Source organism: Anser cygnoides, chromosome 5, assembly GCF_040182565.1.
Source record: "Anser cygnoides isolate HZ-2024a breed goose chromosome 5, Taihu_goose_T2T_genome, whole genome shotgun sequence".
Lineage (NCBI taxonomy): Eukaryota > Metazoa > Chordata > Aves > Anseriformes > Anatidae > Anser > Anser cygnoides.
In genome coordinates, this window is record NC_089877.1 from 32,754,481 (window position 1) to 32,774,810 (window position 20,330).

General features: G+C 43.3%; 2 protein-coding genes across 5 annotated transcripts; both read right to left on the reverse strand.

The window, feature by feature from the left end:
• Nucleotides 1-13: 13 nt before the first annotated feature.
• Nucleotides 14-11,152, reverse strand: LOC106043049 (acyl-coenzyme A thioesterase 1-like). 4 transcript variants are annotated; one of them, XM_013192336.2, is made up of 4 exons: nucleotides 9,769-10,896; nucleotides 8,074-8,276; nucleotides 6,133-6,766; nucleotides 14-148 (listed from the first exon to the last, which is right to left on the reverse strand). In XM_013192336.2, exons 1-3 carry the CDS (start codon nucleotides 10,220-10,222, stop codon nucleotides 6,164-6,166), a joined length of 1,260 nt encoding a protein of 419 aa, XP_013047790.1. In that variant the 5' UTR covers nucleotides 10,223-10,896; the 3' UTR covers nucleotides 14-148; nucleotides 6,133-6,163. The 4 variants fall into 4 exon arrangements, with proteins under 4 accessions (XP_013047790.1, XP_047920935.1, XP_047920937.1 ...); XM_048064978.2 differs by lacking the exon at nucleotides 14-148 and adding an exon at nucleotides 2,281-2,390; XM_048064980.2 differs by lacking the exon at nucleotides 14-148 and adding an exon at nucleotides 11,021-11,152 and having other exon boundaries at nucleotides 5,628-6,766; nucleotides 9,769-10,640.
• On the reverse strand, nucleotides 11,091-19,763 carry JMJD7 (jumonji domain containing 7). Its single transcript, XM_048064982.2, has 8 exons — nucleotides 19,632-19,763; nucleotides 18,898-19,051; nucleotides 17,703-17,956; nucleotides 16,868-16,924; nucleotides 16,057-16,152; nucleotides 14,602-14,678; nucleotides 13,399-13,558; nucleotides 11,091-11,704 (listed from the first exon to the last, which is right to left on the reverse strand). Exons 1-8 carry the CDS (start codon nucleotides 19,696-19,698, stop codon nucleotides 11,616-11,618), a joined length of 954 nt encoding a protein of 317 aa, XP_047920939.1. The 5' UTR covers nucleotides 19,699-19,763; the 3' UTR covers nucleotides 11,091-11,615.
• Nucleotides 19,764-20,330: the final 567 nt, after the last annotated feature.

Here is a 20,330-nt window from a genome sequence, read left to right on the forward strand (position 1 = left end):
CAGACAGCACACACTCCAGTGGCACATCCCCAAAGATAAAGCAGCGTGTTCTCTCTGCAGCCCTTGACAACAGCCCAGGGCTGCATGCTGGGGATTTAACGGAGGGTTTACTGAGAGTTGGTGTCCACTTGATGTAACAATCAGGTCTCTGTCAAGTGAGAAAGATACCAAAAATATTTCATTTCTCCTCCTTTAGACACTGCTACTCCTATCACAAGAAAGACGAATGCCCCAAGTGCTGCAGGGCAATGGTGCTGCATGGAAGGACCAAGAGCTTGCTCCTGACTTAATACCACATGACCTGTGTACAGTTCAGCTGCTCTTAACCCACTCTTGCCACAAACTGAAAAGGATTATTCCTCTTGTGCACGTCATCTAAAAATTCCCATCTTCAAGAATATTAGTATCATGTAAGTTTCCCTGGAAATAAAAAAGACAACTTGATTAAATCCTTGACATGACAGATGGCCAAGATAGGACTGTCTCCACATTAGAAACAGGTGTGAATCTGCTGAGCATTTTGAGGTTATAATCAAAGGCACCTTAACACTGACTCACAGTGTGTTACATCAAGATAAGGAAAAGCTCCTAACCCTCACAAGAAACAAATGACAAGGTGTCATAAGGAAAATCAAAATCTCTTCCTCTGCTTTGCTCATGTTTGCTCTCCTTTCACTGGGTGATTATTGCATTTTCTAATCACTTGTTATCACTGCACAGGAGCAAGCCCTATTTTTAACTTCACAGTTGCTGAGGTTTCTTTTCACCTATTGCTTTGCAGTAAAGTGTAGAATTTAGGAACAAGTAGGTGGGGTTATGTGCCAGAGCATGAACAGGGGGAAGCAGCTGTAGTCTACTAAAGCAAAACTTGGTGTGAGACTTCTGAAAATCTGAAACAGAACTCCATTACAAAAGCAAACATATTCATAGTAATAAAAAATAAATAAAAAATCACCATGTAGCAAACAAACATACAAACAAGAACTGATTTCTCTGCTTCAGCCCAGAAGACCATCTATCCCAGCATCCTGACTCTGCCAGTGGTCAAAAAAGATGTCCACAGAAGAGTGCAGGAACAGGGCAAGTCCGTTGTGGTAATTCCCCAGAACCCTCTGCCCTCCTCCAGGCTCATATAATTTGTGGTTCTGGGTCTCTGAGAGGCAGAGGCAGTGTCTTTGAATTTAGCTAATCTTGAAGGATGCCTCCTATATAAATTTGTCCAATGCTATTCTATTGCACCTAATAGGATCCTTGTGCACTGGTGTGATGGTAAGTCACACAGAGTGGGTTTGTTTGTGCAGAGTGGGGGACCATTCTCAACAGATTCACAGTCTTTATAAAATCAAAGATGCTTTGAGGACCAATTGGAAACACAGTTGATGTGGTTGAAGTAAAGGACAGATATGTTTTTATCTAATTGAGAATTTAAATCTAGCATCAGCAATACTCTGTCAGGGGCACAAAGGAGCACAGAAGTTTGGTATTTGTGTCACACTCAGTGCTTGGCAGGGAGTGATGGCTGGTTGCAGGCCAAATGCAGTGAGTCCAGCTCACATGGTCATTCCCAAATTCTGCAGTGTCAAGGTCTGACCTCAAAGGCAGTGCTTCCTACTTGAATTTTTAGCCTTAGCATCCAGAATTTGTGAACAGAGGCAGCTCAACCAGTGCACATACTTATCAACGTAACAGCAACCTAACCTACATAGGAGATTCTCACAGAGCATCAGAGATAGCAGACTGAAAGATTTGCCCTTTTTATCTCACTCCAAGACAAACTGCATCACTTTTATACATCTTTATGTACAAATTGCACTGTCACCTGTGTACTTCTCTGACGTCACACAGGGAGGGAACCTGGTCTTCCTGGGACTGTTGGCATTTTGCAACTTCTGTCAACAGAAATTTAAAGTTGAGCAGGCTGGCTATGAACAAGAATGCTCTACAGATAGCTGCGTTCTGCTGGTGTGCCTAATGGCTCCTCCAGTGTTTTGTTCTTGCTCGGTCATAACAGTTTGTCTTTTGAGACAACAATTGGCTCTGTACCTAGCCTTGTCTGTTCTGTGACCTACAGGCTCCCATGGCAAGATCAAACCAGCTGATTACTGCAGCAGAATTTAGAATCAGCTGGATCGGTTATTACAAACATAACCAAAAGCTCAGCTAGAGCTACTCAGTTATCTTGGATTGGCAGAGTGCCACAGCAACCCCAAAAGGCTCACCTGATACCCCAGTGCATGTTCCTGCCACTTCCTCCTCTGCCCCAGCTAAACATTTTAATCTCCTTTTGTGTTTTTTGTTTTGGTTTGGTTTTTTCCAGGATTGGGTTTCTGATCAGCAAGCAGGAAAACAGTATGGCTATCCCTCTGGGCAGCAAGGTATTCTTCAACAGCCTGGAACAGGAAACCACAAGTTTTAACTAAAGTGACATTAATGTAGACATAAATTTAGAGTCTAAATGCGAGGTGTTAAATGTTCAGTGGCTTAAGACACTGAAAAAATATAAGCCTAAATTAATAGAATGCAACTTATTTAATTATTTTCTCTAAGTGGTATCTGGAGTCAGGGCACAGACATTTTTATGTTTAATGTACATTTTGCACAGCCAATTTTTAAAGACTCTGAAAAAACAGTGAGTTTTAGAATCCCTATATTTTGTCTGGACGATGATAAATGACAATGATGTTTTACAGAAATTGCTGCAGAGAGCGTTAGTTCATTGGAAGCATTAATTTTCCTTCTAGCCAAGCTTCAGTCAGAATATCGCCTTTTCTGCACTAAATACTACACTTGGCTCAGATTCCATTTCCAAATGACATACATAAAGCACTAAAAAGTGCAGAATGGTGATTTTTTTGTTCTGAAATGGTAGAATTATAAATTTCTTAGCAAAATACTACCATAGCCAAAATTTTGATTTTTTTTTTTTATTATTTTGTCATTAAATGGTGGTCCTATCCTAGAGCTTGATAACACATGATCTGGTAATGTATTAGAGAACTGGATAAGCTTTGAATAAAGAAAAAAAAAAAGTTCCCTATCGTCTTTAGGCTGCCAAACACACGGGACAGAAACAGAGGATGGGGAAAGAGCACTTCTAATTACACCTCACATATTCTCTACTTTCACTTCAAACCTTCTGCCCTGAGGCCATGAAAGAAGCTTGCTTGCAGAAGCCATTCAGAGACGCTGCTTCTCCCGGGTCAGAAGCTCCTGTTGTTACAGGAGCACATTTGCACTGAAATCTCCTTGTTCAGCGCAGTTCCTGGTAAAATTCTGCTGAAGTCTCAAATAGCCATTACCGCAGAGACATAGGACTTGATGTATAGGTACCTTCACAAAGATGTTTCATCTCTCCCATGTCAGCTTACATGTGAGAAGATTGCTTCCCAGCTTCTGAGGAGCTATGTCACAAGCTCTTCTCATTAAGATGTGCAGTGCTAAACAAAAGGACTGATACAAGCATCAAGTCAAGATCTTTTGGTTCAGGCTAGTTTTTTGATCTGCTATTTCATCTGAAGCACTTTTCAGTTACAAGCAGACTACAACAAAAGCTTTCCCCGTCCCCTTTTTATTACCTTTATCAGTTGTGCTTGGCATGGTTTCTCTTTTGCAGCTGAAGATCTATTAACTTTAATTAAATTGTAACTTTCACATTGTTCTTAAATAATGTTGTCTGTCCTCTGTAACCCTGCAGAAACTATGCAAAGCTGCCTGACTCTACAGGCTGTGATTAGTACAATCTTTGCCACTACCTTAGAAAACCTTGGAAAAATGTCATCTTAGCCCCACTCGTCTAACTCACCCCTTCAGCAGAAGAAATGTTAACAGTTCAAAGCTCTGTCACTGCAGAACATGCTCAAGAACAAGCAGAAGCATTGTATTGAAATTAGGCCATTTCCAATTACTTGATGCTAGTCTCCTTCCAGCTTCTATTTCCTGAAGATAACTTTCAAAACTGAGTTTCTAAACAGACCAGATGATTTAAAATGAATACCCTGTGCAACTGCGTTGGCTGACCTATTTTCTTGTTTGTATATGGCACAGAGCTGCTCAGCTAAATCAGCTTTTTCAGTCTTCCTTGCTTCTTCATCAGCCTTTTCGACCTTTCTTGCCAGCTGCCATCCAAGTGGTAAATAAATGGGCTTCAACTGGATAGCAAAGCTTTAATTTCAGACCAACAAAGAGGTTTTATGTGGTGCTGTCATCAATGGGGTCACCCTGCAGCTCCCTCCCTCCTCTTGTTGCAGCAATGATTTCTTTGAACGTGACTGCTGAAACCAGCAACGTAACAGACCATAAGGAAGCATCGCTGACCCATTGTTCCTTTGCTGGCCCAAAGTATTTTTCCTTTTAACTGCAGTTTCCTCTTGTTAAAGGAAATCTATTTTCTCAGAAGCTCACAATATCCTAATTCAAAACACAGGTCTGCTAACTGCATGTTGAAGGCTGAGAAAGTTTGTCTTCATCTCAGAAGGGATTAAAATAATATGTTGTCCCACAAAACACACAGTACTGCATAAGCCTCACCGTGTTCAGTAAAAACAGAACAAAATTATTCATCTTCCAGAGACTCTCACAGTACAGCGGCCTGAGTCAGAGACAAATCTGGATGGAAAACCCAGGCTTTTCTGACAGCTTTAATAAAAGAGACAAATGAGGGAAAAGAAAATGTCCCTTATCCAAATTGAACTGCTCAAATGTGTTTGACTTCCCTTGGTGCTACACATTGCTCTTCTGTCAGGTCCTACCCACTCACTAAACATTTACAACCACCACAATTTGTGCAGGACACAAGGCACACAGAGCACAAAGAGAAATGAAGAGGTAGTAACAGAAATCCTGATGGACCCCCACCCCCTGCTGCCTTCTGTGGTCAGAATGGGAGCCTCGACTGCTCCAGGAGGCAAAATTTGCTCAGTTGATACCATCTGATCTCTGGAAAATGTCAGCAAGCTGCTGTCTGCCAGTACCCTGCAATTGCGAGAGGTACATCCCAGCTGTCCTCACCAGGCCTGGACCTCAGCAGAGGGCAGGTTAATGCACATTTCCCCAGGAGGCAGCTTCAGTCCTCTCTCCAGCGTGGCATTTCCTAGCTGCCAGTGAGCCCACAGCTCTCTGCTGTAGCAGCAAGACAGCGAGGACAGACTGCTCCACGGGGCTCCTGGGAACTCAGCAGCAGCCATGGTATTATTTTTCCTCCCCAAAACAGGGATAAACTAAGCTTCAACATTCAAAAGCGGGTGCTTAACGCACCTGCATCACCCCCATCTTGAGCACTGTGCAGAACCCTTCTGCAAACTCCCCCATTCTTGTTCCTGACAAGAGGTAAGGACTCCTGTACAGAAACTCTTCAGCCAGGTGAAGGGATAGCTTGTGACTGCACCAGGATTGCTGCCTGTGTATTTACAGGCATAAAGACAGTCTTCAAAGACTTCATTCAGATCATTTCAAGTAAAGCGTGCATACACACGTACACATTGTATTTGTTGAGTAGCACAGTGCAAACTTCCATCTGACATGTAAGGTATCTGCAGTCAGCAGGACATACAACCAGTGCAACCAGGGTAAGATTAATTTCTTCTGGCTTTTGAAGTACCAGAAAAAAATGTTGTCACTGCACTTCAGAATAAGTCAGAAGAGTGCCTCTTTATTCAGTCCAGATCAGAACCGTAGCATCTTTTTTACTAAGGAATGTGAGAAAATGACATACCAAGAGGAAAGGTGAATACATGTACTGAGATGTGTTGCCCTGAGAAATCACTGTTTATATTTAGGGTAATTAAAGGTGTAATACTGAACAATTCAGTGAAGGACTCCTCCTTTGAGAGTATTTCCCGCTACCAAGGGAGAGGGTTGGAGACCAAAAGCAAAGACAGCTGGGCACAAACACAGTCTGCATGACAGGATGGTGGGCTCTCACTGACGGCTCCAGCACAGACAGATCAGATGACGCCAGTCTACAGTGTAGCCGGGGACAGATGACACTTAAAATTCAACTCAAAAACAGGAAATTATTTGAGAAATGAAAATACACAATTATGCAACAATGGTGTTTAGAGAGAGGTAGGCTAGGAAGCTTTGAACAGTTTTCCAGGATTCCGGCCCTAAAACAGTGAGAAATTAAATACTAACCCTGCCACCATAGCTGACAGCGACACTTCTACTACAGATTGCTCTTAGGAATATCCGAGTCCATCAAGTGTTGCCAGAAAAAGGCCTGTATCCTGTGCCACGCATCTTCTTGGGCTTTGGCATGCTCCCTCCATTGTCCTCCCCACTGCACAAACAACCCAAGCACTTTGTGGATGGAAGCCTGGCACAGAGGCAGGTATGGTGGCTCCAGGAGGTGCCCTGCTCCAGAATAGGAGCAAAACTCCACCTTCCGTCCACAGTGCCGAAGGCGCTGAACAGCATCCTGGCAATACAGGTCACTTTTCCAGTTCATGTCATCCAGCCCTGACAAGAAGAGGAACTTGGCCAAGGACCTCTCCAAGGGAATGCGACAATGCCACGTTGCGGGGTCCCTGTGATCATCTAGGATTTCTGAAAAATCTACTAGGTCGGACTCATTACTGGTCTTCATCCTCCCCAGATCATATGGGTGGGGAGGAATAGTGAAGCCATCCCCCCGCAGCGGAATGAAAGAATTAAAACCACTTCCAGATATGCTGACAGCTGCCTTGATGCCAGGTAGGAACGTGGCCATGGAAAGGGCTAGGTCAGCTCCTTTAGACAAGCCCAAAACGCCAATCCCAGTATCCTTCACCTGAAACACAGTTACGGAACAACCATTATCAACTACTCATATCCTGGGCTGACATAACATCTCCCCCCTCTTCAGCTTCCTCACTCCTTGTATGATTAAAACCTTCTGGTTTTTGCCCTTTCTCCATTCACGTTCTCTCTCCCCCATATTGATCCCTTTGCTGAGCCTCCAGAAGGATGACCATGAACTCTGCATTTCTTCCCCCATAACACTTTTTCTTCCTGGTGAACTCCATGCACAAAGCCTTTTTGCTTCTTCTGCATCCTGGCTTGACACTTTCTCTCAGTACTGAACATTTTACTGCTCTTGCCTCCAAACACTCGTCCCAGCCTGCTCTCTTCAGGCTCCTTGTGGAAAACCAATTTTTCATGGGTTTACATGCATTGATTTTCTTTCTTGCCATTGTTTTTTCATACTCTCCTACAGCTGACCTGTTATCTTCTGTCTTGTCTTGGAACACACAAGGTTGATTATGCCTGGGGCATAAACAGCCCAACTGTTTAAATCAACTTATTTACAGTGAAGGCTCTTCACACCAAATTCACATTGTAATGTGCGCCTTGTAAGATACTCTGGAAGTTTTACAGCTCGATGAGGAACAACACGAACAATTTTGAAACAACCATTATCAACTACTCATACCCTGGGCTGACATGATCAACTTCGTGAAATGAAAACCACGTTAAGTAGCATTGCATTCAAAGCTTAAATTATATTTAATTTCTCTTGGTCTCTTTTGGCTTAAGTATTATGATATATTGCCATAAGTGTTTTTCTCATCCCACATACATATCCTAATACCACCCCAGCTTCTTAAAACATGGCATACTCTCCAGTACTATAACTGTTAAAATGTCCTGCTGTTACAGCATTTTATTACTGCCCTGTGAAACTTACTCAGAATCAGAAACCTCTCAGAAATAGTAGAAAAAGTCAAAGGATTTTTTTCCCTTCTAAATTCTTGTTTGTTTGTGTTTGTTTGTTGTTTTTTTAAAAAATAAAAAAAAGATCTTGTGCTTAAGAAGTTGCACTTCTAGCCCGGGAACTACTTTGATATAAATATGACACAAATACTCGTTTGCACAACACTCCATGGACTGTCATAAGGTGCTATGCAAAACTTTTATCCAACTACTTGCAAAATTGGAGTTGAGGCATGGTGTTTTCCACCTCAGATCATGCTGTCTGAACGTGCTCTCTCCTTTTACATCTCAGAAACTTAGCTGCATTCAGTGACCTATAGCATTTCACGTTAGGAAATTATAGAGTAGCTTCCAGTAGGAAAAGTACCATAATTTGTCTCCTACCTGCTGCTGCTTCTGTAAAAAGCGTACAGCCTCCTCAAAATAATCCAGTTCGAGAATCTCTGGCATAGCAGGTAGATCTTCAAAGGCCATGTAAGCCACAGCCAGAGTCACAAAGCCTCTGCTAGCAAGAAGACTTGCTCTGTATTCAACAAGACCTCCTCCAGATCCATACAAATCGATAAGTCCGGGGAATGGTCCTGGTCCTGCAGTGAGAGATAAATATATATACACGCTCACAAAGAAAACTTTCTAGAGTTGCTTTTTCAGTAGCACCCCCTCAATGCACATACAGACTGTAGATATCAAAAGGAAATCATCCTCTGAAGCTTTATGCATGTAGGTTCTCATTCTGAGGCACACACTCAAATGTAACTGGACTCTTTTTCCCAGCCTAATTAACTGAGATGATTATAAAGAAATTACTATTCCCTCTCCTGTATGATTGTCTCCTATACAGACTATCCCAAGCATTTCTGTGAGCAGCACAGAGTATGAAACCTAGTTTCCACAGTCCCTCTCCATTAGTCAGTTCTCTGCTGTGTAATTATGAAGATGAGTTCACCCTACAGCACCTCTCTCCCTGTAAGAATGCTAATTTGGATATTTCTTCTCTTGTCTAGGAATTTATTATAGGAAGTTTGTATTTTGTGCATTGTTTTCCCACCACCAGGTTCAGCTGAAATTGGCCTAGATGTTGTCAGGCCACTGGGGACTCATTTAAGTGCAGTGTCACTACATGAGTTCTTTCAGTAACTGTGCTAGCAGCTTTTCCGAGGAGGGAACACCTGACTTATGAAATGCATCAACAAATGCCATCACTGACATGCACCAATTCAGGCTTCAGTCTCATCTGGGTAACCACCTCTGGGCTTCTCAGTTCTCCTCCTGCAGCCATATGATCTTAATTTCCTGCTGCTGCTCTGCCCATTCTTACCACCAGATACAGCTGAAACTTTCCATAACAAAATTTGGTGTCACAGTAGCTGCAGAGGACTTTTTACTTGCTCCAGGGCAAGATACTCACATTTAGGTACTGCTCAAAGAAAATAAACAGTTCAGGACTCAGAGCCTTACTCAGGATCCAGTCTCATCCTTGTCTCTATACAGAACTCTGCAAATGTGATGTCTGTGTAAGGCTTTGCCTTCCCTGTTTGTCCCCCATCTTTCTAAATATCGCGTGCAGTTCAGCTGCTCAGCTGAGCGGGTACAGACTTCTTCCTTTGGCTTTCCCAAAGCCAAAGAGAGACAGAGACACAAGTCCAGAGTCTGTGGCAGCTGCTGGAGCAGCCCTGACCTACTGTGACCCCAGCCCATTGCTCCCACCTCATCTCTTCACTCCTCACCTTACAGCCCTGGCCAAAACCAGGGGCCTCCGCCCCCTCAGCTTGTCAGAAGAGCTGGGAAATAAGCACACTTTTCCCCAGGTCCCTCAGCCAGGAGAGGTCCTGCTCCCTGCTCAGCTGAAGCCAGGAGATGCCTCGCGTTGCTGCTGCTGCCCTCACCGCACCCCCTGCCTCTGCAACGCCTGGGCAAAGCTTGTGGCTGCCCTGCGCTGCTGGGAGGATGGCAGCGGCTGGACACGGTGCCAGCTGAGGGAACCATAATGGGGGCTTTGTGCCAGCTTGCTGAGTGGCTGCAGTGCACAATGTACGATGCAACTCACACCTGGAAAGGCAGAACGGAATTAAAACTCACCAGGAGGGAGGAAGAGAGTTGCTTTAAGCCGACCTTCTCTGACTGAAATCCTCTTCACTCCCTCTCCTAAAAAACTTCGCTCATGGGTGCATTTTCCCAGCAACCGGCTCATGTCCCCGTGGCCCTCATACACCTCCAAGTCCACGCAGAAAGGGGTCAGGACGTTCCTCTTTGCCAGCCGCTTATAGGGCGTTTTGGAGCGCAGAGACCACAGCAGCCCCATAGGCTCCACTCCGGAGTAGCTGCCCCCCAGAGCTGGGGAGCGGGTCAGGTCGAGCTCCCCGCTGCTCCCAGCCCTGTAGCGAGCGTGGGCTTGGAAGAGCTCCCCACCCTCGTCCACCAGGCAGGCTCTGAGGGTGACCTCCTGCTGCGGCAGAAGACCCGTCACGCAGATCCGCACGGGGTCGTCGAACAGACACGTGAGGGAAGGCAGAACCGTCACCTGCACCGCCATCGAGCTCTGCTGGGGGAGAGGAGGCTGCTGGTGTTTGATGAGACGCAGGCTGTGTGAAACGGGAACAGAAAGAGCCTGGCGCTTCTCACGCTTAAAATCTCTGCCAAAGTCCAGGAGGAAGCACCGGGCCTGCTTCCTCCAGCCAGCAAGCACAGGCTGCTGGGAGATGTAGTTCAGGTACACCACTCCGAACACCTCGTCTCAGGTGTCCTAAGAAAACACAACCAGCTTGCAAGGACAGAAGTTGTCATTTGCTCCTGCTGTGCACTTTTATTTCTGGTCATATAAAGACTAAACCCCTGAACCTCAAGTGGCAGAAAGAGATACTCACACGGCCTTTCCCCCAGACCATGGGAAGTTCAGCTTCGATCGCAGGCGCCTTTGTCAAGGCACGGTAAGCACAAACAAACTGGAAAATCTGGAGAAACACGACGTTTTAATCTAGTCATGAAACAAAGCCTGTCTTTAATCCCTTTTGAGTTTGCAGTAATTTCTGAACAAGAACCACAAGGTGAAATGATGTTTTAGGTTTTAGCTGTGTTTCTTTAAAAAAAAAAAAAAGTTAAAAAGGTAAAAAAAAAAATTCTTCAGAATAGTCAAACTTATCTAAAGGGTATCTGCATTTTCCCGATTAATACATGTAGAGGTGACTTGCAGGTTGACTGAAGACATGGCAAAGCAACTCTAAAACTACCGAGGATGTAACAAAATGCAGCTACATTTAAATACAATGGTGAAAAGAAATAGAAACTGGTAATAAAAATATGTAGCTTAACAGGGAGCATAGCCACCACTGACCTTTGCACATCCTTCTAGATGTTCTCCATGCATCACATCATTTGAGAAACGTCAGAAATTAGTACAGAAGTAAGCTTTTAAACTGGCCTTTTATTGCAGAAGTTGTAACTTCTCACCACCAAAACACCACAGCAACTGAACTTAGTGATCACAACTGGACAGGATTTTTGCCTTAAGCGGGATGTACGCGTTGGACTGATGCAGCCTGACGCATGGGTGGCAGCGCAGATTCTTCCTTTGGCTTGTTACAAAAACCATCTGTAGACCTGAATAAATGTCATGGCTTCTGTTTTGGGACTTCCAGAACCTGGATTGCCTCCTTTCAAATTTTATTCCGTTCACCATCACTGGGGCAATATGCAAAGTCCTAAAAAATGCTGATATCACATCTTCTACTTACAAGCCAGAAAACCTGGCCAATTGACCTGAGACTCTGAAATCAAGCAAAATAGCCATGAGCTGTTTGACATTCGTTGTTGAAGATAATTCAGCGTTCAGTTCTTTTCACTTGAATCAGGTCTGTATTCCAGTCACAGATGCTGATGACTGCATCACATCAGGGAGGAAGATTGCCAGCTCAAGTCTCCCACCTCTGCTATAACACTTTCACAGCTTTTGTGAGACAATCTAGCAGTTGATAATAGCTGTACTTTAGGTCATATTCCATGTCATACCAATAATTCACTGAGGAGAGAAAAAAGAAAAAAGGCATTCCTAGAGCTGTAATGTAACGATTTACAAACGTTCACAGAATGTTTCAGACAGCTCAGCTAGTTCAGGCGTTTCCCTGTTAGTGACTGAACTTTGGAATGAGTAAAATTTTGACTACAGCCAAAGGTAACGTGAGCAAACGTTAGAGTTCTTTGCTGCCAATGCAGCTCTGTCAGCTCAAACTACCTCCTCTTTAGACTCTGTCCTTGGGATTCCTTGGAGCAGAAACTGGCAAAATGCATAGGAACATGAAATGTCTCCTTCTAATTAGGCCGCAGATACCAAACACACTTCGAAGTTTAGTATCTGGATAGGAACCTCTCTTTCTCTGAGTGTGTGACAGATGGCAAACTAACCACTTAATCAAAATGGTGAGTAATTAGACAGTGCTTTAATTCTGAATCTCAATTTAAATTTGGTGTAACATCTGCTAAAAAAAAAAAAACAAAAAAAAAAACTAAGTCAAGCAGTATATAATCTTTTACCAATGGTTCTTGTAGGAAGGCATACGCTAGTTTCTGACACCCACTGGACCACACCAAGAAAATATTGATTTTCAAGTGCATACAGAATGCAGTGCAGTTAACAAAAGGCTGAATAAACAGAGCAACCCTTTAGCATTTCTGCTAGACAGAGAAAAACAGTGGTTGGGGGTTTGCAACTGGAAACAACTCTACTTTTTCTGTCTTTAAGGACAGATATAGCAGTACTGGGAAAAGAGAACTAGAAATACTGCTTTACAGCTAACTGGACTTTTTATCACACTGTTGCCAATGCTGAAAAAATGGTTTGCAGCATTTGTGGTGTAACACAAATACTAATGCTATGTCATTCAAAATACTTTATTTACTCTGTCTGGGCAGGCAGGATTATTGCAGGTGAAGAACAACGAAAAAACTTCCGCAAACCTTGCAAAATTTAGAGGACATAATGATAACACTCTGCACTACTTCCCATCCCTACCCCTCCACCTGTACCAAATGAGCAATGCTTGAAATTCTCGAACTTTCCTGGGGAAGCAGAAAAATAAAAAGCAAGATGATGATGCATCCTACAAAGAAAGAGATGGAAGTCTTCTGATAAGCACAGGGAAGCAGTAACACAAGCATGGGCTTATTAGCAAGGTAAAAGACTGGGTCAGAGAGAATTCCAGCTCACATAACAACAGAGTAGCTTCCATGTTGTGTCTACATCCACACCTAAAACTTGTGTTTCTGGTTTCCTTTTCTTCACCCAAATCCTTTTTGCTGATGTGCTAATGTCATGCACTACATGCAGTTTAATTGTGAAAGGTATGTAAATGACCCGCTTGCAGTTATCAGACTAGGCAGACAAACTACTCAGCTCCCTACCATAAACAAAATCTGGATCATGATCACTGAATTAACTATTCTTCTCCTAATCTGACAACTACAAACATATTTTTTTCCTGATACATCCCTGACTCTTGTTGACAATAACATGAATTACAAGCAAAACAGACTGCAAGAAGATAGCCCAATGGAATAGAACAGGATCAGCATCTGCAGATATTCTTATTTTTTCTTGAAGGGAGGTAGACAACATTAAGGGGACCTTTGGTCACAGTTATACTTTGCTATGGAATCTCTTATCTGCATACACCCAGCGCAATTCAAAATTATACCTGGAAATCTTGTGTATTTTACCTGCTATACAGCCATGTGATTGCTGAACATGGTGGAACCAGAGAGAAGGGAGGTATAACATCTCACCAGCTTTCACTGTACACTGCAAAGGTTTTGCCTGAGAATACTCTGGATACCTTTCTAGATCTGGGTTTAAAGGGTCCAGAGGGATCCAGGGCACCTGAAAGCAAAAGAGTATGTCTATGGTACTGACCATGGCAAGCGTTTCCAGCAAGATTCCAGGAAAACAACTGACAATCAAACTCACTAGTTATGAAACACATTTTGCCTAGCAAAACATTACACATGCTACACAGCTTTCTACACTCAACTGAGAATAGGTCAAGGATGCAAAGATTTGCCTTCTTCAGTGAAGCATTTCTAATTAAGGAAAAGCTGCTAAATGTCAGCCATCAAGTTTCACTCTCATGGCATACTTTCAAAATGTCTTTTGAAATTTTAGAAATTCCTTTCTTCTTCTAAAGCGCTCTGATCTACTTTGATTCCTGTCAACTAAACACCCTCTTTCCTGCTGGAACATCCCTGTTGCCTGCATTAATTTCTTCTTTGCCCTACAGAGTTACAAACCTCAGCACTCCACCTTACTGTATGTATGACAAGAATGCTCCTGTTAGATTCTATGAGCACCGCTCTGTAAACAGAGAAAAAAACCCAGGCTCCAGTTCAGCTGTAGCATTAATCACATATTGCACAGACAAAAAGAGAGAGATTATATACAAAAGGGTGCTGAGTTTTTGTAAAGTGACTTCAGATCTATACATTCTAATCAAATAAATATTACTACAACTAAGCAAACACAATTTATTCATTGAGACAGGCATGTTTTATCGCACTGGGTGATACTGCTGTAAAGCAAAATACATCCCTGAGTAGAGGACCAGAAAAGGTGAACGAAGAGCACTGTATTAAATCTGTTCCTTTATTGTTAATTCACTTAAAAATCCTTTACTGGATCTATTTAAGTTTGGTGTAAGGGAGACAGCTTATGACATCAGTGGTTTCAGATATGCAGTAATTTTATTCTTTTTTGTGTGGAAGCTGGGTATTCTTTGCAAATAGTAACGTACAAGTGAAATATCTGGGAATTCTTTCCAATAATGTGGGATTTCTAAATATTCATCAAAAAGCTTGGTTTAAGAGCTCAGCAGTGTGCAAAACTAGCTTTACTTTTCACATTGACTGTATTCTTTATATCATTTTTACCTTATCTGCAGTCTTCTCATCCACAATTTCATATGAGCCATCTTCTGATACATGGTAAGTTGCTGGCTGATAGAGCTCTGGAACCACAGGAAGAATTAAATGGCACAACACAGAGTAGTACTCAGAGAAACTAATGGAAGGGCATGTCACACTTTCACTAAGTGGCAGAAGAATTAAGAAAAAAACATTTTCAATTTTCTGTCCCTCTCTTTGTTCATTGCAATTTTTATCTAGTTCCTGGTTTGCCTTATTTTAAGTCAGCCAGAATACTGAATTGCCTTCCTGTTTGGAACTCCAACCTTTTTTCCGCGCAGAAATTATTCTCTTCTCTTCCTCAAAACCTATTTTTCTCCTGGTCCTATTTTGTTCCAGTAACTATCTTGTTTCCCTTTCAGAAGTCATAAACACATCCCTGACTTACCCAGCATTCTATATTCTGTCCTTTCTTCTTAGGTCAGCCTAGCAAGGTGGCCTTTTCCAGAGCTGTTAGTGACTTGTGGCTAGCCTTTCACTTTTAATTTCACCCTACAGGGCTTATCACCCACTTCAGACACTTTCAGAAAAGCAGCATGCTTTTCTTCCATTGCTTCAGCAAATGTGCTTTTGTAATCACTTGAGAGAGTCTCTCTCCATTAACCTGATGTTCAAAAAGACAGTCACCCTTTTACTATACACTACAAAATGTAAGCATTATCTGTGTTCAATGCTTTAACAGTCACTTCTTTTACAAGATATGAATCATATGACATGTATTTCAATGTTGTAAACAAAATAAAAACAGTATAATTACAACATCAGAGCTGCGCTTGTACGGAGGCAAAATTACGTTAGTGTCATATAGCATTCTACATTCAGCTGATCTGAAGATTTGAAAATCAAAGAATTGGAAAAAAAATATAAGGCACGGAGTTAAGCTGTCAATTGTCTAGATGACTTTTGTAACAGAACAAATGACTACTGCGTACCCAGGAAAACAACAAGAAGAAAGAGAAAACAGGCAAAGTAATGCTGTCATAAGAATCTCTTTGTTCATTTATATAGCTTTCAGAGATTCTGTTAGTAACTTAAATATTTCATTAAATTACAACTTGCTTTTTAGTTTCCTGGCTTTTTTTTTTCCTAAAGAAAAGGATGATCAGGCAGAATTCAAACCTGTTAAACATCAAAGATGGCATGCTACATACTGACAAGACACAAATAATTGAAATATTCTAAAGTTAAAGAGATTGCAAGAAGTGTCATTGAACCTATTATTTTATAGGGCAGGAAAACCTGACCTCAGAATAACGTTTGCATTACAAAACCACGTGCTGCACGCAATAGAAGATTTCTGTGTGCAGTGGAAAAAAACAAAACTGTATAAACATGTTATCTCTGCCCCCATTTTTATGTCTTTCAGCATTTAATATCTCCCCCTTCCAGCCACCAGACATACACACATAGTAAATTGTGTACCATATGGGATGAAGGGACGGTCACTCGGTGGATGCAGTAGAAAATGTTTCTCTCCAGATATCACACAGTACAAGTTCTCATAATGATCTTTATGTACTAAGATTTAGAAAAAAAGAGATGTAAAAAGAGAAAAATAAAATCAATGTTGTTTCCTTCTCTACCTCCAAAACTACAGTGACCTGAAAGTATCAGCTCATCTTCTAATTATCAGGCCACTTCCTCCTCTTGTGGCCAGTGGGAGTGGAAACCAGCAATATGATGTAGCAAATGTACTCAGGCAAGCAAGTTCCAAAATCACCTTATCAGAAATACACAAATACAGGTTACAAAAACACGATGACATCCGGGATAGACACTATCAGCCAACTGCTATGAAGTCAACTGATTGGCACTTGAGAGCAGGTGGGATTTCTGGCTCTCAAATACTCTTACAAAACCTGAAGTTTTTGGCCAAGCAAAGCACACCCTGTCTCAATTTCATGCATTCTCTCATGCGCTGTATAAGAAAGTTACATGTGGGACAACATCCTGTGGCCTGGCACAGATGGATCTGGTTTGACTTACACCTAAGCTGGCCTCAACACCAACAGGACGGAAATCATCAGTGCCTTGCCTGATGCAACATCCAGAAGATGCACCCAGAGAAAGAGCAGCGAGAGGCTGCAGAAGAGCAATTGAAAGAATGCATGTTACAGTAGAACTGCCCTGTCAGAGAAAACACACCATTCTACTGAGCCACTAACTCAAACCAAGTCTGCTTAAACTTGTACTGAAAGCACAGAAAAGACTTACAGCGCCATACAATACCTACAAGATGTCACAGCAGCTGATTCTCCGAGCCAGAAATTCACAGCATCAGGCTTCTTCCCTGAATGGTTAGGGAAAAAAAAAAATGTTTTCAACAAAAAGGGAATTTGAAGCATCATGTCTAAACGCATTTTAAATAATTTTTTGGCAAATTGGTTTGTTTCTATCTTTCAGCTACCTTCCTAACTATGACAGTTTCCATTGCAAATAGCACTCTGTGAGCAACAGTAGCGTCTGCACGGGAAGCTACTGTAGCGCCCATCAGGCTTCACTACCCAGTGCCAAACTGAGGGTTACAACCTTCATTTTCACATCCTGAATCCCTAAGATTTAGCTCACAGAGAAACTGCAGCACATTTATGTTTAGCTGCAAAAGGAACGTGAGCTCATAGTAAATTAACATTTGAAGGAAATATATCCTGGAAAATAGAAACCAACTTCAATGGAACAAAGTTTAAGAGAAACAAACACCTGCAATGATACAAAAGCGAGGGTGTGTGTTCACTCATTTCTTATAACTTTGGTAGCAACAGCACAAATTTGAGTCCAAACATGACTCTAAACCAGAAAAAAGCCACTACATAGAAAGAAGTGCTGTACAGCACTACCACCATAATGTTTCATTGTGATGGTGACAAAACACAAGTAAGTTGCTGATTTTGGAGTAAACCAAACCCCAAACTAGGATTACTCTATGATTATTTCACCAGTTTTCCTTTCTAAGGGAATGGAACCAAACTGAGCAGTGGTAACCAGTAAGAGAATCATGTATGTGGCATGACTGTTTTAAAGTTATATAAAAAATATTTTACTTAATGTAGGAGAAACAGAAAGTTTACCAAGTGCCTCACTCATCCATGGTATGTCAGACTGCACATCACAGACAAGTTCAGGGAACTCCTCAGTGAGGTTTGAACACTGCTTCTGCACATAGAATACGTTGGGAGAGGTCACTTTCTTCTCCACAATGTCCAGAAAGTCCATGAAAGGCATTTGGCGCTCCTCTGGCATGACAAAACGGTCCTGAAACACCGCATCTGCATAACCATTTGGTGTTACTGCCACACTCACTACCTTGGGACCTACTACCTCCCTGCAAAATAAATCAAAAGTTTATGGCCAGACCTGTAATTGGCTCGTGTATTAGATGCTGGTTACTTTAAGAACAACATGCTTCATGGGCAGCAAAAATAAGAAGCCTGGCTTTCTGTAGATGCTTATCTTTTGACAAGATTTTCTACTGTCTATTAAGGACTCTGCTCCAATTGCTCCTTGCATTCAAGGCAAAAGGAGTGTCTTTTGCCTCTCTGAATTCTCTCATCTCTACGAGGTGAGTTCATGAAGTATCTCCCTTTTCCTCAGAGGAAACAGAAAGAAGGCGCTCTTTAGTCACTTCTCATGAGTTGTGCCAGAGCCTGATATCCTCAGGACCACTCAATCCAGCCAAATCTGTGTGGCCTTATGTAAAAAAGCTATTGAGAGAGAAAGTGTAGACAGGGACTGACAGACATACATTTTGAGACTAATAGACCACACTTCAATGAGAAGTTTAATTTAAAAATGCATTTATGTTAGGTCTAACCAAAAATTCCCTCTCAGAAAAGAACTTGCTTTTCTAAAATTCAGACATTGTTAAAATGCTCCATTATTTCTTTAAAAAAACAGGATGCACTTGGTCACAAACAAGTCAGTCTGGTTTTACAGCACTACAGCCCCACTCTAACTGAGGGATACAGGGTGGAGCACACGTCAGGACACTAGGAATGGACTCAGTTTTGATAACGCGAGTCTACTGGCTGTACCCAGTCAAAATACTCACCCTTCCTACAGAATCTGAACTGCTCAGGGTAGTATGTCCATAGGAAGAAATTTAAACTTGAGTTTTGGACGTTGTGTAAAGAAGATGACTGAACACCTTCATACAGATGCACAGAGGAATCTGAGATAATCTCATGAATAAAAACATTAACAAAGGGCCTTTCAGTGGGGTCAACTTAAATTGAACACAAGTCATGCTCAAAAGCTCATTCCTACCTAAGGTATGCTGAGGTCCATTTCTTCAGAGCTGGCCAGTGGCTGATGGCATTCTGAATTATGCAGGGCTTGTTTGGACTCACCCACTCTCGATAAAACTCCAGCGGGGACGGAGGCCTATCCAGATACGGCACAGACTCCGTCCACCCCAACTCTGTCCAGGCAAACGAGAAGCAGTTTTACTCCGTGTCCCGAGTGACGCGCCCTGTATTAGAGCTCTAAGTGGCTTTAAACCCCAAACCACTGGTGGTCACTGAGAGCAAGCGGTGCCCCTCAGACTCCCTAAGTCACTCTGTTAAAGCCCTGACCTTGTCGCAGAGCACTTCTGGGCCAGGGGCAGGCACCCTCCTGCTGCCAGCCAGACTCCCCCCACACGCATCCCCGCTGGGGGCCCACGGGAGAGCCGTGCCGCCTGGAAGGCCGCGTGTTACAGGGGATTCACCTCTGATAAAAGCCTTTATAAAGCCTCCACCGAGGTGGCAGCAAAGACACGGCGAGAAGCTACTCAGAAGCCGTAACGGCGCTTTGCTTTGCCGCTTTGCACATCGGAAGACAACCCAAACGCATCATTTTCCTCAGGGGCTGACGGCGCCCGGGCCAGGCGTGGCCGTCCCCATGCGGTTGCGCCGCCAGCCCCGCGGCCTCCCCCCGCTCCCCGGTGGGCTCCTCCCGGCCCCCCGCGCCTCTGGCCGGAGCCACGAGGCCGCCCAGGCCCGGCCCAGCCCGGCGCTCACCGCGGGCGTCCCTCGGGAAGGCGGCCAGGCAGCCCCTGACAGCCCTCAGCGCCGCGCCCTCCGCCATGACCGCGCCGCCTCCCCGCACGGCCCGGCCCGGCCCCGCGCTCCGCCCCCGGCCCGGCGCGGAGCCAGCCCCATCCCGGCCCCCGAGGAGGCCCCGGCCCGGGCTGAGGGAAAAAAAGAGCCCCCAGGTGCTGCCGGCGAGGAACGGCTGTACCAAATGATCACATTTTTATTGAAACAGTTTAAGACACGGAGTACAAATGAATACAGAGTTAAAAACAGCTCCCGCACGGGGGGGGGAAGCCTCACAGTGCAAAAAAAAAAAAAAAAGAAAAAGAAAAACCAAACAACTTTTTATTTTTTCAAATTAAAAAAAAAGACATTTTAAAGGATTATTTTACTTGGAGGCAAAAGTATAAAAACACATTTATAAATAAAGCAAGAGGGTTGGGCTTTTGTTTTTATTTAAACCACTGAAGGAGAAGGGTAGTGTTGAAGACCACAGGTAGAGCTGTCCGGTGCCTAGGGCATACACAAGACATGCAGGGTGGACATGGCTTATTCCTAAAGTTGCTGCCCGCGCATTTCCCCCTCCATGGGTACAGCAGGTCACCTACACGAACACAGAGCCCAGTGCCCGCTGTTCTCTACAACACTCAGTCTGCAACACGGGGCGTGCTTGTCTTACCCCAC

Coding starts and splice junctions, on each gene's coding strand:
- LOC106043049 (XM_013192336.2), bottom strand. CDS start 10,222: ATGGCGGTGCAGGTGACGGTTCTGCCTTCCCTCACGTGTCTGTTCGAC. Junction 8,277..9,768: donor AACTCTCTTCCTCCCTCCTG/GTGAGTTTTAAT, acceptor CTCTCACTGCAG/GACCAGGACCATTCCCCGGA. Junction 6,767..8,073: donor TTTTACAGAAGCAGCAGCAG/GTAGGAGACAAA, acceptor ACTGTGTTTCAG/GTGAAGGATACTGGGATTGG.
- JMJD7 (XM_048064982.2), bottom strand. CDS start 19,698: ATGGCGGAGGGCGCGGCGCTGAGGGCTGTCAGGGGCTGCCTGGCCGCC. Junction 16,153..16,867: donor ATCAGCTGCTGTGACATCTT/GTAGGTATTGTA, acceptor TCTAAATCTTAG/TACATAAAGATCATTATGAG. Junction 13,559..14,601: donor ATGAGAAGACTGCAGATAAG/GTAAAAATGATA, acceptor TTTTGCTTTCAG/GTGCCCTGGATCCCTCTGGA.